This window comes from Lolium rigidum, chromosome 4 (assembly GCF_022539505.1).
Source record: "Lolium rigidum isolate FL_2022 chromosome 4, APGP_CSIRO_Lrig_0.1, whole genome shotgun sequence".
Lineage (NCBI taxonomy): Eukaryota > Viridiplantae > Streptophyta > Magnoliopsida > Poales > Poaceae > Lolium > Lolium rigidum.
This window is the reverse complement of record NC_061511.1, coordinates 29,907,826-29,925,757: the sequence shown is the minus strand read 5'-3', so window position 1 is coordinate 29,925,757 and position 17,932 is coordinate 29,907,826. Positions and strand designations below refer to the sequence as shown.

The 17,932-nt window shown below is 47.0% G+C and overlaps 1 protein-coding gene across 1 annotated transcript; it reads right to left on the bottom strand.

Annotated features, from left to right (window-relative positions):
* Positions 1–3,201: 3,201 nt before the first annotated feature.
* LOC124708006 (UDP-galactose/UDP-glucose transporter 5-like) lies at positions 3,202–7,744 on the bottom strand. The gene is made up of 11 exons (XM_047239696.1): positions 7,575–7,744; positions 6,519–6,632; positions 6,343–6,435; positions 6,200–6,265; positions 5,613–5,711; positions 5,260–5,339; positions 4,653–4,765; positions 4,311–4,399; positions 3,932–4,018; positions 3,775–3,843; positions 3,202–3,684 (listed from the first exon to the last, which is right to left on the bottom strand). Exons 1-11 carry the CDS (start codon positions 7,707–7,709, stop codon positions 3,568–3,570), a joined length of 1,062 nt encoding a protein of 353 aa, XP_047095652.1. The 5' UTR covers positions 7,710–7,744; the 3' UTR covers positions 3,202–3,567.
* Positions 7,745–17,932: the final 10,188 nt, after the last annotated feature.

The following is a 17,932-nucleotide window of genomic DNA, read 5'->3' as shown; positions in this document are numbered from 1 at the left end:
CATCAAAAATTCAAACTACATGAAACTTACATAGATGTTGTACGTGAAGCTATAATCCCTCTCCCTCTCTCCCTCTCTCTCTCTCTCTCTCTCCCTCTCTCCCTCTCCCTCTCTCCCTCTCTCTCTTAAAAGTTCACATCAAAACACCTTGCTGTATAGCAACGAAAAGCAAGTCTGCAGTCTGCAGTAGCTGCTAGCTAGTTTCTCCTGAAGAGTTGCTCTGCCACTTGCCTGCAGATTGCCTCTCCACCTCCAAGGTGAACCAGGCGCCGCGCGGCGGTGAGCCGAGTGGTGGCATATCTGTCAAGAAACACTCGTCAGGCTGCGGCCATGCTCCACCGCAGCCGCGATCCCCGCTGTCACCCACGCCGACGGCGACGCCTCATTGATGTTCCTCGCCGTGGTTGTCCCCTCCTCTGCGAGGTTGTCGTTGGCGTCGTAGAACTCGTACTCGTACTCATAGTAGAACTTTCCTTCAAGTTCCTCCTCAACTTCCTCTCCTGCGCCGCTGCCTCCCGTAGCAGCAGCCACAATGCAGCCGTCATTCACCGCAGCCACAGGCGTTTTTGGTTGCTGATTGGCGGCCGGCATGACAAACATGTCGTCGCAGGCTTGCGGCGGCGCGTCGCCGTCTCCCTTGTCACACGTCGTCACTGTCATCGGCACGATCGTGTATCCATGGCCGGTGGACTCGATCACGGTGGCGGGGCCCGGCGGAGGGAACACCTTGTAGTCGTCGTTATCGGGCTCGTCGTACTCGTACTGGTTGGGCATGCCGCTGTAGGGGCGCACCGGCGGGGGAGCGGCGTCGCTGCCGTGATCGTACTCGTCATCGTACCCGTACGCCACCGTGCCGATGTAGCAGCACACCATCGGCAGTCGAGACATGCCGGCCATGTCGCTGACCGACTCGACGACGTTGTAGCTCCGATCTTCCTCGCAGACGTCGGCAAGCAGCGGAAGACTGAGCGGCCGCGACTTGATTAAGATCACCAGCAGCCTTCCCGATTCACCTTTATATCCAGAGATGTGGGCAATGTTCCTAGCACGGTCGGCATGGGAGTTGGATTCGGACACACGTACGTGCGACGAAGTCACAAAGGTGATTAGACAAGGAAACAGACTGTAATTAGACAAGGAAACCCACTGTAATTCGACCATGAAGTTAAATACTCCGATAATAAGCAAAAATAAGTACAGTAGTATAACTAATCGAAAACGACTAACACGCGGACTTTGAGAAAAGACAGTGCTAGAAATCCTCACAGTATATACATTAGGTATACGTCAATGGCTTTACTCACAGTATACTAATCCCGCTCAAACCTGGTGTAATTTTCTCTCAATATGCGTTCTTTCATTTTCGTGCCAACAAACTATATGGCTTATATTTATTTAGGAACGGAAAAGTATTATTTTAATCTTTATAGCCAGATGATTAGAAATTATTATACTCAATAAGCTTTGGTGGACATGAACATCCAAGTGCCACAACAGTTCATTGACATCTTCAAACTGCCTAGGTAATGGAAAATAAAAACTCAGAAATATCAGTGCCGCTTACTTTGACTAAACCTAGCAAATTAAACGTTACAAGAGCGCATGCATTAAGCAAGACACGTATATCGATCGTGTCTTCAAGAGTTGCCGCGCCTCTGCGTGTCTTCTGCCTCTCCACCTCCATGGCGACCCAGGCGCCGCACGGTTGTGAACCGAGCGGCGGCTGCCGTCAGCCTGCGGCCATGCTCCGCCGCGGCCGCGATCCCCGCCGCCACCCACGCTGACGGCGACGCCTCGTCAATGTTCGTCGCCGCTGTGGTCCCCTGGTTTGGAGATTGTCGTCGACGTCGTTGAAAGAACTCGTCGCAGAAGATTTCTTCAAGCTCCTTGTCGTCATCAACCTCCACGCCGGTGTCGCCGTCCTTCGCCGCAGCCACGGGTGTCCTCGGTTGCTGCTCGCCGGCCATGACGCCGGGGAACAGGTCGTCGTAGGCCGGCGGCGGCGCACCGTAGCCACACGTCGTCATCGATTCGATCGTGCATCCATGGCCGGTGGGGTCGGTCACCGCGCCAGGGCCCGGCGGGGGGAACACGTCGTACTCGTCGTACACGCACTGATTCGACATACCACTTCCAGAGGGGCCTACCAGCGGCGGCCAGGGAGCGAGAGCGACAGCACTGCCTGCCTGACAAAAGCCGTGCTCCTCCGCAGCCACAGCTTTCCCTTGTTGCTGCTCGGCGGCCATGGAAGCCGCAATGCTGGCGAACAAGTCGTCGTGGACCGGCGGCGGCGCATCTCCGTCGCCCTCGACAGGCGTCGTCGTCATCGCCACGATCGTGTTTGCATCGACAGCAGGGCCCTGATCGACAGTGGGCTCGATCACCATGCCAGGGCCCAGCACAAGGAGCTCCTCGTTGTCGTCATCATCGTACTTGTCGTACACGTGCTGATTCGGCATGCCGCTGCCGGATTGACCCATCAGCGGCGGCCGGGTACCGCTGTCCCTGCCATCGTCGTGGACGTGGTGACCGGACTCCGCCGTGCCTCCGTTGCAGCGCACAGGCGTCGGACGGCCGGCAGCACTGCCTGCCTCAGAAGCGGCATGCTCCACCGCAGCCACAGATTTCCCTCGTCGCTGCTCGGCAGCCATGGCAGCCGCGACACTTGTGAACAAGTCGTCGTGCGGCGCGTCGTCGTCATCGTCGTCAGGCGTCACCGTCATCGGCAGGATGGACTTTATCGCCGTGCCCAGGCCAGAGCCCGGCGGAGGGAACACCTTGTTGTCGTCACTGTCATACTCGTCGTACACGGGGCACACCGGCCGAGTACTGGCGTCAGACTCTTCATTGTACCCGAAGCGCACCGTGCCGCCGTAGTAGGGCAGGGGCGGAGGTCGAGACGCGCCACCGCCGGCCATATAGCTGACCGTGCTGCTCCGACGAAGCTTTAAGATCTGATTATTTGATCTTCCTCGCAGACGTCGCAAGCGTCGGGTATATGTATATGGACGTCACCAGAGGCCTTACCAGATTGACCTTTTGTATCCAGACGTCGTCATGTTGGAAGCAGGGTCGGTCTAGGGGTAGGATTCGGAGGTGATTAGAAAAGCACACCGACTGTAATTCCTGTACTAAGTACAACTACGGTAAATAAAATTTAAAATTAACTGTACGTGAAAACGGACATGAGAGACACAATACTAACTAAAACCGTCTTGTATCTTTTGTGGGTCGAAATAAGTTACCCCGCCAAGCGGGATAAAAAGAAGGCAATTTTACAGTGTACAGCAACGCATCCACACATGGTATAGTAGCTAACACAGAATGGCTTCATAAGCCTCAACAAAATCACCACTCTGGCCTCAACGATCTGTCTTTTGCATCCTAAACCTAAATGGATCTTCAGCTAGCCTTCAGAGCTCCCTCCAGTTGATCAGGAGCTGAGGCATGACTCTAGGATCTGCATGCTCCGCCGAGTTAACTCGTCACGTCAGGATGACATCAGCCTCGAACACGAAAATTTTGTGTCCAGTAGACCAGTCTTCGGTACTCCTATGTTATTTCTTGTCAACTATTGTTAGCCGAATTCGGTATAGAGCCTTGCGACGATGAGCTTGCAACCACTGCCTTCTGTGGCTTGCTTCTCGAGAAGCTTTTCGCGTACAGGGCTCCGAATACAATGGCCTGGTTATTAGCATGGAGTGTTGATTGTTATTGAAATCAACACAAAGAAATTATATGGTATGACTAGCGAAAAGGGGACAGATGACTTACAGCCCCAACCCACTGCATCCAGCTGAGGGGGTGCACGAACCAGACACAGGACAGTAGTATACTCACCAACTGCGAAAACATTTTTGTTGAATTTCTGTGAACAAATGGTTCAATAATATAAGTGCAAGTATGTGACACTGGTGAGAACTGTATCCACCTGTCGGGTTGTCATGATTGTAGCAAATGTGAGAGCCCCAAATGTTCGAATGGTGTAAGATATGAAGAACTGGCTAGCAGTTGCAACCTGGACAAACATGGAATTTAAATGTCACAGCAGAAAGGTAACTTGGATCCATTATTTAAACAATTACAGTGTAGATTTCATATCCTAGATTTCATGTCCTGCAACTGAAAGAAAATCTCGAAGTATTTATCCTCAGTTTCTTTGCATCTCCTAATATGACATTGTCTCGCATCCACATATATTTAACAGACTTATGTTGATGTGCTTTATACTATAATCTCCAGTGTTTCATTTGGTAAAGAAGGAACACGCACATTGCACTCTAATTAAAGAAACAAAAGGTAAATCTTACAGTGGATAGGATTAGGACGTCATAGAAACAATCTGGATGACGAACCATGAAGTCCACAGCTGGAAGGAGATGATTCTGGAGAATAAGTCCTGTAAAAGGAACAAAATAACAGAGAAATAAAATCATTCATGGCAACTTTTAATAGTGTATTGTATAGTGTAAGTCTAACAGACTAAGTTCACAGATTAATAGAGGACTTTAGACAGAATCACTAGTAAAGAAACTTCGACAGATTCATGATAGTACAAAAGTGTAGGTTCAGTTATAAATTTGAAATTTGACTTCAAAGGTAGTGCAAGACATCAAAAGACAAGGAAAGTAACCATTTGCGTAAGCAATTACCACTCAAGCTAATAACACAAGAGCACATTGTCGTGTAGAATATTTGGTTGTGTATTTCCATCTCATACCCTTTGAAGAGCTTATCTTGGAAGGTGCTTGTGAAACCATCAAATCTAGAAATTCAAAGAAAATGAAGTTAGACCATATTACATAGTAACCTGAGTGTGAAAGCCAATCTAAAGAAATGATGTAATAAACCTTATAGGCCAATAGTGCACCAATTCACCCATACTCACACCCTATAGTATTATGACTTCTGGCCAGTGGGATTTCAAATGCAAGTTGGTTTTGCCTATTTTAATGTTTGATACATTATATAGAATCATAAAGCTTCCAAAGTTATAGTAACACGTCTCCTCCATAGTACAGATACTCAATGAGTCATAGCAATACATATATTTGATACATATAGGCATATAGCTCTGGAATGCCAACTACTGACTACATTCAGAATATAGCATGCAATCATTAGTGCAAATAAAAGCAGACTTACTTGTCAAATAGAGCTGTGAAATCACAAACTGATCTACCATTACAGTGTGTCATGAATTCAAATATTATTTCTTATCTTCTTAGCAAAAAATTAAAAGACATGAAGAAGTTGTACCCAAGATAACCAAGCATGAGTGAAACACCCCAAACAGTGCTTTCTCTGCCTCTATTGAGTGGACTAACATCCATTGATGCCTGCATCCATGAAGACAGTAAAGTAAAAGAGATCACTTCAGAAGGAAAACCAAAAGCTCAGCATGGCATACAATTTACAGGCACAATTCTTGAATATAAAACCAAAACCTTTGATTCTATCCTAGCATGTATACTAAATAAATAGTATTAGTAATTACTGAAATTTCTTCTCCATTCTCCAAGACAAGCTTTAGCCATTACTGGACAATTATGCAGTGTGCAGTCCTGTGATGCTAAATAATACAGGGGAAATAGTTAAGACATTTGAATTACCGGGAATAGAATGAACAATGAACAGCCCATGGTCACAATGACTGCAAAGAAGTAATCTTTCCCACCATACTTCTTTTTCATCATTATTGTGCCCCAAATCTACCAATCAATCAAAAGTCAGATAATTTTCAGAACAAGGCAACATCTTGAACTCTTGATATAAAGGAATGGTAATCAAAATATATAAATTATGGAACACGAGAATAAAGCATGTCAGATATACGAAGTCAATATGGTTCAAAGTTTCACACACACAATTCTGATTTTCTATGCTTTAACATGTACAAAATAGATGAATGAAATGACAAAATGGTAACATTACACAGACAAAGGGTCTCAGAATCAGCTTGCACAGTAACGCTTACACAATTAGCAACTGTTTTAAAATCTCTTTAACATTCACACCATTCAGATTGGCTCAAAATACCATTAGCACCCAACTAGCCTATGTACAGTTTAATTGATTGCATCAATCAGTATTTATTAACTGGAAAGTAAACTAGTACATAAAACTGTACTCTTCTAGCAGACAATGAAGATGCATGAAAATAAAATTAGATTGCAGGTTACAGCACAGAATATATTACCATGACAGGGATCATCTTTGCGCATTTCGCAAGCGTCTGAACAGGGAAGCTGACGTACTTGAGGGCCTGAAACAATCACGCATGTATTATGTATAAAAGAAATATGAACCAAGAAGAGCAGATATACGAAACCAATATATAACCTCGTACTGGCAAGTTGTGGTCAGTATGTTTGATAAGGAGACAACACAGTATTTCTGGATTGGAGCCACCGGGTCCGTGGATTTCTTACTCGACTGCATGAATATACACAATTTAAGAGTCTAGCAGATTCAGACAAGTTGAAGTATAAGGGAAAAAGAAAGAGGCAAATCCTAACCAGTAACACGAGTGCAGACACCAAGGATGTAGTGATACGGTTACAGAAAACAAGAAAAAGTGAGTATCTAAAGAACTCCTTCTCTTCTCCATAGGGAACTCTCATGAGTTTTTCCTGCATAACATTGAAATCAAAACCACTTGATTTAGTTATTATGGCAATGCACACACAGTAGAATAGAAACATGATCTTTTCAAGTTAGCTAAAGAACAGTTAACTGGTACTCCCTGCATTTCTATTTGTAGGGTACATTAGGTTTCGCTAAGCATGCTTTGATGATGAATTACTCGATTAACATGTGGTTTATCAGATACAGAATCGCAATTATCAGCAAATACTACTTTTGAAGAAGAAACCATTGGAAGTAATTTTGACAAAGCCTTGTCTTTACAAAACCTAATATGCCCTACAAATTGGAACAGAAGGAGTAAAAAAATAGCGGTGGTAGTGCTTGTACATCACCAAGGTCATGTGTGAATACCCTATTTAACAGAAGTAACTACTATCTAGTGCTGAGTAACCAGCTGGGCAGCACTGGGTTGTTCATGAACAGCATCCACTTTGAACAGAGAACGAAAACACAAGTACAGATGCTCAAATTTAAGAAAACTGTCATGACGAGTATACTTTTCATATGGATTTCAGAAAAAACCGAAAGTGCTTAAAGGAGTGAAAGGAGGAATACTCCAAAGAGTCCTTTTACTGTCTGAACTGAACTTTAGGTCACGCATAACTTCCCTACGACTGTATCGACCACTTAGATATCTTTCATTGAATAGTTCATGCTAAGCATGATTCGCAGAGGGAACTGACATGACCGCCAATTCCCCAAATCCTAAGACTACTGAGTCCATCAATACAAAGTCCCCTCTCTCAACCCGAAGAATCTGAAATGGAATCGGCGCCACTGGCAAGCGCCGTCTCAACATTTCGAATCGTGAATCTCGCCCGGAATGAAGAACATGCACGAACAGATCACTACTCCCTGGATAGACTGGGCACGCGTGAACCGAACGGGAGCAGGAGGCGAAGGCGAGGGGAGGGGAGGGGGCGGACCTGGAGGACGCCGTAGACGAGGAGCGTGCTCATGATGCCGACGACGGCGAGCGCGCACCGGGACAGCCAGCGGCGGCGCTCGTCCTTGTCCCTCCCCGCCGCCGCCGCCACCGGCAGCGCCGCCTCGTCCGCCATGGCGAAACGGGTAGATCCGAGAGGGGAACCCTAGCTCCGGCGATCGGTTGACGGCGACGGCGCTTCGAGGAGGAAGAAGGGGGCTGCTCGGTGGTGGGGTCGCCGTGGCAGCGAGGGAGCGCGGGGCGGAGCTGACCGCTTTCCCGGCGTGCCGCGTGCGGCGTGTGGGGTAGCAGTCACGGGACTCAGTACAGTAACTTTTAACAGTTTTATTTGGGAAATAGTCAGGCCGTTGGATCTTCTACTCTCCGTGCTAGGGCCTTTTGATTCATATGATAAGAAAAGTGTAGAATAGGAAAGTTAGAGCATCTCCACTCGTTGGCGCTCCCCACGGCGAAATCCGGACGAAACAACCGCCGGATTGGACGAAATTAAGTCGTGGGGAGTACCGTATTTCCAGTCGTCCACCCGGAGTTCGGCGGACATAGCTTAAATTCAAACAAAGCGTCGTCCCGCGCTACAAGTACGGCCGATTGATCGGCAAAAGGAGCAAAAGGATCGGCCACAGATCGGCGATCGGACGGAAATTACACGGAAACGAGCTCATCGGCAGTCCCGGCCGGCACGGCGGTGTCCGACGGACCAGTTTCCTCACACGCCGTGGCCGAAGCGGCTGCGGCAGTCGACGACGAAGCTGCGGCAGTGGACGTCGAAGCAGCGGCAGTGGACGACGGTGAGGAAGCCGAGGTAGGAGCCGGCGGAGACTGATGGCGTGTATTTCACACGTTCGTTGGGCAACCCCAAGAGGAAGGTATGATGCGCACAGCAGCAAGTTTTCCCTCAGAAAGAAACCAAGGTTTATCGAACCAGGAGGAGCCAAGAAGCACGTTGAAGGTTGATGGCGACGGGATGTAGTGCGGCGCAACACCGGGGATTCCGGCGCCAACGTGGAACCCGCACAACACAACCAAAGTACTTTGCCCCAACGAAACGGTGAGGTTGTCAATCTCACCGGCTTGCTCGTAACAAAGGATTAACCGTATTGTGTGGAAGATGATTGTTTGCGGAAAACGATGAGAACAAGTATTGCGATAGATTGTATTTCAAGTAAAGAGAATTGGACCGGGGTCCACAGTTCACTAGAGGTGTCTCTCCCATAAGACGAACAAGCATGTTGGGTGAACAAATTACGATTGGACAATTGACAAATAAAGAGAGCATGACCATGCACATACATATCATGATGAGTATAGTGCGATTTAATTGGGCATTACGACAAAGTACATAGCCCGCCATCCAACCGCATCTATGCCTAAAAAGTCCACCTTCGAGGTTATCATCCGAACCCCCTCCGAGTATTAAGTTGCAAAGCAACGGACAATTGCATTAAGTATGGTGCGTAATGTAACTAGTGACTACATCCTTGAACATAGCACTAATGTTTTATCCCTAGTGGCAACAAGCACAACACAACCTTAGAACTTTCCGTCACTCGTCCTGGTGTCAATGCAGGCATGAACCCACTATCGAGCATAAGTACTCCCTCTTGGAGTTACAAGCATCTACTTGGCCAGAGCATCTACTAGTAACGGAGAGCATGCAAGATCATAAACAACACATAAGCATAACTTTGATAATCAACATAACAAGTATTCTCTATTCATCGGATCCCAACAAACGCAACATATAGAATTACGGATAGATGATCTTGATCATGTTAGGCAGCTCACAAGATCCGACAATGATAGCACAATGGGGAGAAGACAACCATCTAGCTACTGCTATGGACCCATAGTCCGGGGGTAGACTACTCACTCATCACACCGGAGGCGACCATGGCGGCGTAGAGTCCTCCGGGAGATGATTCCCCTCTCCGGCAGGGTGCCGGAGGCGATCTCTCGGATCCCCCGAGATGGGATCGGCGGCGGCGGCGTCTCCGGAAGGTTTTCCGTATCGTGGCTCTCGTGACCGGGGGTTTCGTCACGGAGGCTATTTGTAGGCGGAAGGGCAGGTCAAGAGGCGGCACGGGGGCCCCACACCACGGGGCCGCGCGGCCAAGGGGGCCGCGCCGCCCTAGGGTGTGGCCCCTCGTCGCCCCTCTTCGTCTCTCCTTCGGACTTCCGAAGCTTCGTGGAAAAATAGGCCCCGGGCTTTGATTTCGTCCAATTCCGAGAATATTTCCTTACTAGGATTTCGAAACCAAAAACAGCGAGAAAACAGCAATCGGCACTTCGGCATCTTGTTAATAGGTTAGTTCCAGAAAATGCACGAATATGACATAAAGTGTGCATAAAACATGTAGATAACATCAATAATATGGCATGGAACATAAGAAATTATCGATACGTCGGAGACGTATCAGCATCCCCAAGCTTAGTTCTGCTCATCCCGAGCGAGTAAAACGATAACACGGATAATTTCCGGAGTGACATGCCATCATAATCTTGATCATACTATTTGTAAAGCATATGTAGTGAATGCAGCGATCAAAACAATGTATATGACATGAGTAAACAAGTGAATCATATAGCAAAGACTTTTCATGAATAGCACTTCAAGACAAGCATCAATAAGTCTTGCATAAGAGTTAACTCATAAAGCAATAATTCAAAGTAAAGGCATTGAAGCAACACAAAAGAAGATTAAGTTTCAGCGGTTGCTTTCAACTTGTAACATGTATATCTCATGGATATTGTCAACATAGAGTAATATAATAAGTGCAATAAGCAAGTATGTAGGAATCAATGCACAGTTCACACAAGTGTTTGCTTCTTGAGGTGGAGAGAAATAGGTGAACCGACTCAACAATAAAGTAAAAGAATGGTCCTCCATAGAGGAAAAGCATCGATTGCTATATTTGTGCTAGAGCTTTGATTTTGAAAACATGAAACAATTTTGTCAACGGTAGTAATAAAGCATATGCATCATGTAAATTATATCTTATAAGTTGCAAGCCTCATGCATAGTGTACTAATAGTGCCCGCACCTTGTCCTAATTAGCTTGGACTACCGGATCATCACAATGCATTGTTTTTACCAAGTGTCACAAAGGGGTACCTCTATGCCGCCCTGTACAAAGGTCTAAGGAGAAAGCTCGCATTGGATTTCTCGCTATTGATTATTCTTCAACTTAGACATCCATACCGGGACAACATAGACAACGAGATAATGGACTCCTCTTTTATGCATAGGCATATAACAACAATTAATAATTTTCTCATTTGAGATTTGAGGATTGTTGTCCAAAACTGAAACTTCCACCATGGATCATGGCTTTAGTTAGCGGCCCAATGTTCTTCTCTAACATATGCATGCTTAACCATAAGGTGGTAGATCTCTCTTACTTCAGTACAAGACGAACATGCATAGCAACTCACATGAAATTCAACAATGAATAATTGATGGCGTCCCCGGTAAACATGGTTATCGCACAACAAGCAACTTAATAAGAGATAAAGTGCATAATTACATATTCAATACCACAATAGTTTTTAAGCTATTTGTCCCATGAGCTATATATTGCAAAGGTGAATGATGGAATTTTAAAGGTAGCACTCAAGCAATTTACTTTGGAATGGCGGAAAATACCATGTAGTAGGTAGGTATGGTGGACACAAATGGCATAGTGGTTGGCTCAAGTATTTTGGATGCATGAGAAGTATTCCCTCTCGATACAAGGTTTAGGCTAGCAAGGCTTATTTGAAACAAACACAAGGATGAACCGGTGCAGCAAAACTCACATAAAAGACATATTGAAAACATTATAAGACTCTACACCGTCTTCCTTGTTGTTCAAACTCAATACTAGAAATTATCTAGACCTTAGAGAAACCAAATATGCAAACCAAATTTTAGCATGCTCTATGTATTTCTTCATTAATGGGTGCAAAGCATATGATGCAAGAGCTTAATCATGAGCACAACAATTGCCAAGTATCACATTACCCAAGACATTTATAGCAATTACTACATGTATCATTTTCCAATTCCAACCATATAACAATTTAACGAAGGAGAAACTTCGCCATGAATACTATGAGTAGAAACTAAGGACATACTTGTCCATATGCTACAGCGGAGCGTGTCTCTCTCTCATAAAGTGAATGCTAGGATCCATTTTATTCAAAAAAAACAAAAAAAAAAAACAAACCGACGCTCCAAGAAAAAGCACATAAGATGTGATGGAATAAAAATATAGTTTCAGGGGAGGAACCTGATAATGTTGTCGATGAAGAAGGGGATGCCTTGGGCATCCCCAAGCTTAGACGCTTGAGTCTTCTTGATATATGCAGGGGTGAACCACCGGGTGCATCCCCAAGCTTAGAGCTTTCACTCTCCTTGATCATGTTGCATCATACTCCTCTCTTGATCCTTGAAAACTTCCTCCACACCAAACTCGAAACAACTCATTAGAGGGTTAGTGCACAATATAAATTGACATATTCAGAGGTGACACAATCATTCTTAACACTTCTGGACATTGCATAATGCTACTGGACATTAGTGGATCAAAGAAATTCATCCAACATAGCAAAAGAGGCAATGCGAAATAAAAGGCAGAATCTGTCAAAACAGAACAGTTCGTATTGACGAATTTTAAAATGGCACCAGACTTGCTCAAATGAAAATTCTCAAATTGAATGAAAGTTGCGTACATATCTGAGGATCATGCACGTAAATTGGCTTAATTTTCTGAGCTACCTACAGGGAGGTGGACCCAGATTCGTGACAGCAAAGAAATCTGGAACTCTGCAGTAATCCAAATCTAGTACTTACTTTTCTATCAACGGCTTAACTTGGCACAACAAAACACAAAACTAAGATAAGGAGAGGTTGCTCAGCGTCTACACATACTGAGTCGGTCTAGTTAGGTGCAACATGCATGTTACTAAGTTATTTTTATCAAAATCTTTAAGACATGAGCAGTGGGGGTCTCATTTGGTTATGAGAAAATTTGTAACCGTGTATCCAAGGTGTCCGAATGCTTGTACGCTGTATTTTTAACCATGTTTTTTTTCCTTAAATTGTGTGTGTGTTACTCAACCATCGAAAAGTTGTTTCAGGCCCTATTTTTAAAAAAAATGCCATTTTCATTACTATAGAAGACTCGTCTTAGTAAAATTACAAACCAAAGGGCCTAGGCAAAAGCCTATGGGCAAGACAAAGTCTTCTCTTGCGGCATAACAACACTCAAAAAGTCTTAGCTCAGCTAAGGACCATAATCTTGCGTTGATCTTTATCTTTTCTAAGATAGTCGTCGAAATGAAGAAAGTGTTTCGTAACTCCCTCACATTTCTCTCCTTCCAAATCTCCCGAGAGATTAGCATTGCCAAAGAGACAATTGCTTTCCTCGAATTACTTCCTCTATAAATCAAATGCACCCACCATGTTCTCACTGTAGGAGCGGTATGCCAATCCAAAGGGTTAATATCATGAATGCCAAGTCACTCCTTGATATTTGACCACACTATTAAGGTGAAGCTACATTTGAAGAGGAGATGTGCTGCAGACTGTTGACTGCCAAAACCCACCGGCGGGCAGCGGCCTGTCAACACGGTAGAGCCGGGAAGAGCCTAGAGCTGCGGCTGGCTGAGACCCCTCCGAGCGACGGCCCGCAATGCTCTTCTGGTCACACGCGGCGATGCGAAGTGCAAGGGCGTGCCACCTGACCTATACCCGGTCGGGAAGGTGATGAAGATGCCTCGCTTAGTTTCTCGCATGGCATACACGTAAACATTAAATACGAGCCTCGATCGGCTCTCAGGTTATCCCGTGAATCGGCTCAAAGAGCCGATCCACCCATGATTCGTACGGGGTGCACGAATATATGGTGGTCCCGCTTGATCAAGATATAGCTAATGAGATCTACGACGATTTAGGGTTTTCACCGCATAATCGGATCATCCTACTCCAGGTTGGGCCTCGCGGCCACGCACGGTGCTCGTAAGCCGATCCTAAACAAGGCCTAAAAACCAACATGAAGTTGATCCTCGGAACATCCTGTTTAGGACTTGCGAACGCCACCCTACATGCCGCTGGATCCTCCCCCCTTTGTAAGGCCTAACTATTGCAGATATTAAACTAATCCTTGATGAACAAGGAGCAACCGTAACGGATCAGATCTACTAAACGATGATCAAGCGGGGTGCCGCCCCCACACCTGAGATAGGTGTGAGGGCGGCTAGATATGCAAGGGTTGCACTACGTAAGCATGCTTAAACGAAGAACAATGCTAACCCTAACACATCTATGATAACTACGTTGCTCGCCATCAAAAGCGCTTCGATACGAGCAACGCATGAACAACGTAGGGCTTGTGCTGCCTAGATCGCAAGATGCGATCTAGGCAGCATGTCGCTACCGGATAGAAACCCTCGAGACGAAGGAGTTGGCGATGCGCCGAGATTGGTTTGTTTGGGTTGAACGTGAGTTGTTGTTTATTCCATAAACCCTAGATACATATTTATAGTCCAAGGGACTTTCTAATTCGAGGCGTGCACCTAACCGTGCACGGGTAAAACTCTAACTTCTAACTCTAAGATGCGATCTAATATAATTACAGATAAATGGGCAATCTAGCCCAACTTTGCATATAAGGCCGATCTTCGTATTCTCCCCATATATAATCTTCAAGCCCATCTTGATCGTGGCCCACCTCTGACTCGGTCAAATTTCTGGTGATAACACATGCCCCCCTGGTTTTGGAATTGGTAATTCCAAAATCACTCTGTTTTTATTCGTCAGGTCATGTGGTAGCAGAGCAGAACCGTTGCGGCATTCTTCATCATAATCGCCGGCGGGTATTCTTGTAGAACGTGTCAATGTTCGAATCCCATCGGTAAAGCGCCTCCGTACTTGAGTGGTTAATGAACCTGATGATGGCGACTAAAAGGAATAAGCTTCGATCGAGAATTGGGGCAGCAGTGAAGAGTTCTCCGGAAACAGCGTCGGTGGCAGCTACAACACTGACGGCGAGGGCAGCAAGAATTAGTGACTTAGGATCCACAGTATGCGAGCAATCGGCTCTTCTTCTGTTCCTCTTTCCTCGAGCAATCGGCTTTTCATAAAAACCCTTCTTCGTTAACCAAGAAGTATTTCCAGTCAACTTCTTTGCCGATAGTCAAAGTCACAAATCCCAAAAGAGCCGATGACTTCGCATCGGTCTATATCATAATAAAGTCGACCTAGCCGCCCTTCCAAACGGTAACCTGCGACCTCCATCTGAAAAAGCCAACTCAGATCCCCAAATCGCCGCCCAAGTACTTCCAACTCAAAACCGTCCACACCACAGATCTCAACCGCGCCGCCCTCAGCTCCTTCAACGCATCCCATGGCGGAATCATCCAACACCGATGCCACGGCCTCTGGACTGAAGGTAAGCCTCAATCTCCTCTCGCTATTCGATTTGACATAGGATTAACGGCAAACACCTGGATTAATGCTTCGCCCTGCTGTTAATTTAGGTCTCAGATATTCTTTTGCCACATCCTTCTCTCGCAAATTCGATGTGCCTTGGTCCTCGTTCCTCCGAGAGTCCCGCCCTGTTAATTTCGTGCGAAGCTAACAGAATCCCCTTCGTGAGTCAGCACCTAGATCTGACTTCCGGGCCGACCGCTGCGAGCCCGGCCTAATCCTCCTGAAGGTTGGGTGGCATGGTACAATAGAGTATCAAAAACTCATTATGCCACTTGGGAAACCATAGGGATAGCCGATGCCTTGTCGTTATCATTATCCCCTCTTGAGAAGAATGAGAATATCCTGAAAACCATCGGCTATTTCTGGTCTGATGCACCGAATCGCTTCATGTTTGGACATGGCCCTATGACTCCGACCCCGTTGGATGTGGCCATGATCACCGGTTTAGACATTGCATCCCCCAGCCCTTCTGCATTCAAACTGCCAAAAGTCCCTTTCACTCTCTCCTCTAAAAAGGAATGTACCAGCTGGGGCGCCTATCTCAATCGTTATATGAAAAACAAAGGCCCCGTGACAGAGAGGGAACACACAGCTTTCCTGAACTTCTGGCTGGAGCACTTCATATTCTGTGGCCCATCACTCGCTCCTACCAAGAATTACCTTTCCTTGGCCTACGAACTTGCTAAAGGCACCCAGCTCGGCCTAGGCAAACTGTTTCTTGGAGAGGTCTACCGATCCCTTCAACTGATGTCTGTCAAACTGTTCTCTCAAAAGACAGTTAAAACTGGCGGCCCCTGGTGGTTTATTCAGTTGTGGGCGCAATTATACTTCCAAAACCAAATCCCAGACTTCCCATCGCTGACCACCTGCACCTTTCCGGATGCCAATGGCAAGGAAATTCGATGCACCAGCTACGGCCAAGCCCTGTATGGTCTCCCGGGCAGCAGGCTGATCCCCAAGGAAGCAGCAGGGTGGTTTAAGATTTTCTTCCAAGGTTTGGACAACCCCCGTTCCACCCTTATACCGAATCGGCAAATTTTGAAAACCCGGCCTCTTTCCGATTGGATGACTTTGCCGACGATGCCAAGCACACGACGACTTGTACTCCCTCATGATCCGTCCTTGCTTCCTCCCCGTTGGCATGAGTACCTCGAACCGGATCATCAAGCCCGGTTATGAGTGTTATCAACCAGTAGTAGCAGCCCGACAGCTTGGTCTCGGACAGGTGCCTCCACACTTCTTCCTACACCACCTGACAGCAAGTAGAGCTGAACTGCCTGACATTCTCACCGCCCAAAGGTGTTATACCTTCTTTGACGCTTTGGCCATCCGAATCCCTCATAACCTCAGTTTCTCCTCCACTACCGATGGTTTTGAAACTTGGTGGTCTATGTGGAAGACCCACGTCTTCAGGAGGGCTCTAGGACCGCTGCTAAAAGAGCTTGACCCCGAGTATGACATCCCTGCGGACCAGGTACCGTTACTTAAGCATTTCTTGTAACCGCCTTATGGTGATCGTCTGAGACCTGACTCTTTCTCCCAGCAGCAACAAGATGGTCCGGCTCCCACACAAGCCGACGGTTCCCCTTTCGTATTTCTTCCTCCGGCACCAGTGGTTCTCTTCTGCCAGAACTCGCCACCCCCGAAGAAAGTCATAATGCGAGTCGCCCGATTTCACCGAAATCAGCTCCCAAGAGTAAAGCATCTTCGGGGCCGCTTGCCCCCGAGCATCGACTCAGGCGAGGACGGCAGTGAGGAAGGTGGCCGCCAGGAAAACCCTGAAGCGTAAAGCTCCGGCCCAAGAAAGTTTGCGTGTAAGTCAATTCAGACCCTGTAGACTCTTGTCCGCTTTAAAGAATTTGTTTACAATACGCTTGTATTCTTTCCTACAGGCCTCCACTGAAGGAACCTCCAGCGGGGCCGAAGAAACCAGTCAGGGGGACTCAAGCTCGGGAAACTCCGAGAGGTCCACCACCCAGAGCCAGATGGCTTCACCAGCGCCGGCTTCCAAGAAAAGGTCGATCACTGAACCTCCTGCCCCCCGAGCCTCGACCAGGTCGGGGTCACGCACGAAGCGCCGCCGCGTCAAAAGGGCTCGTAAGAACCCACGAGCCTCTTCATCAAGCCAGGAGGTCTCAAATGTAATTATCCTCTTGGTCATACTTCATGTTGTCCCGTTGTCATTTGGATCGGCTAATCACTTTCTCCGACAGGCCAAAGAAACTTCCAGCGGGGACGTTGAAGAGGTGCTGCCGTCCGCTACCCTGGATCTAGCTACCTCGACGATAGCGGCTGCCCAAGTGGCTGACCCATCCAAGTCCACAGAAAAGCCGATCGTCACTGCGTCAGCTATTCCTCCTTCCTTGGGAGAGGTAGGTCTTTCCTCCTTAGCTCCATCAATTCCCCCATCACCTGCTAAACTCACTTTGTTTGCCCTATCAGGGTTGTGATCTCTCGAGCTTGCTTACGTTCGACCCAGAATCCATCGAACCCACTTCTTTCAAGGCAAGTGGGGAGCCGGACGCTAGTACGATCCGTGGTCAACTCCAGCGTCTCAAGGACTTGCTTTCTGCCTCCACTGAGACTCTGATTGAGAATTCCGAAGAAGCCAAAGGCATCCTCGAGGATATCCAGCCTCATCTCCCTATGACCCTGCAAGTGAAGCTCTGGCCCGCTATTACCCTGTCGGTCTTTAAGTCAAGGGTGCAATCAGTTCGCCAAAGGATTACTCTTCGCCACTCCCAACTTCCGCTGAGAGCCGATATCGCCGAGAAGTGTCGACGGCTTAATGAGAAGAAGGCTGCTCTGGACGCCAAGACGGATACTTCTGCCACTCGTGCCGAACTTGAGAGCCTGCACAAGGAGCT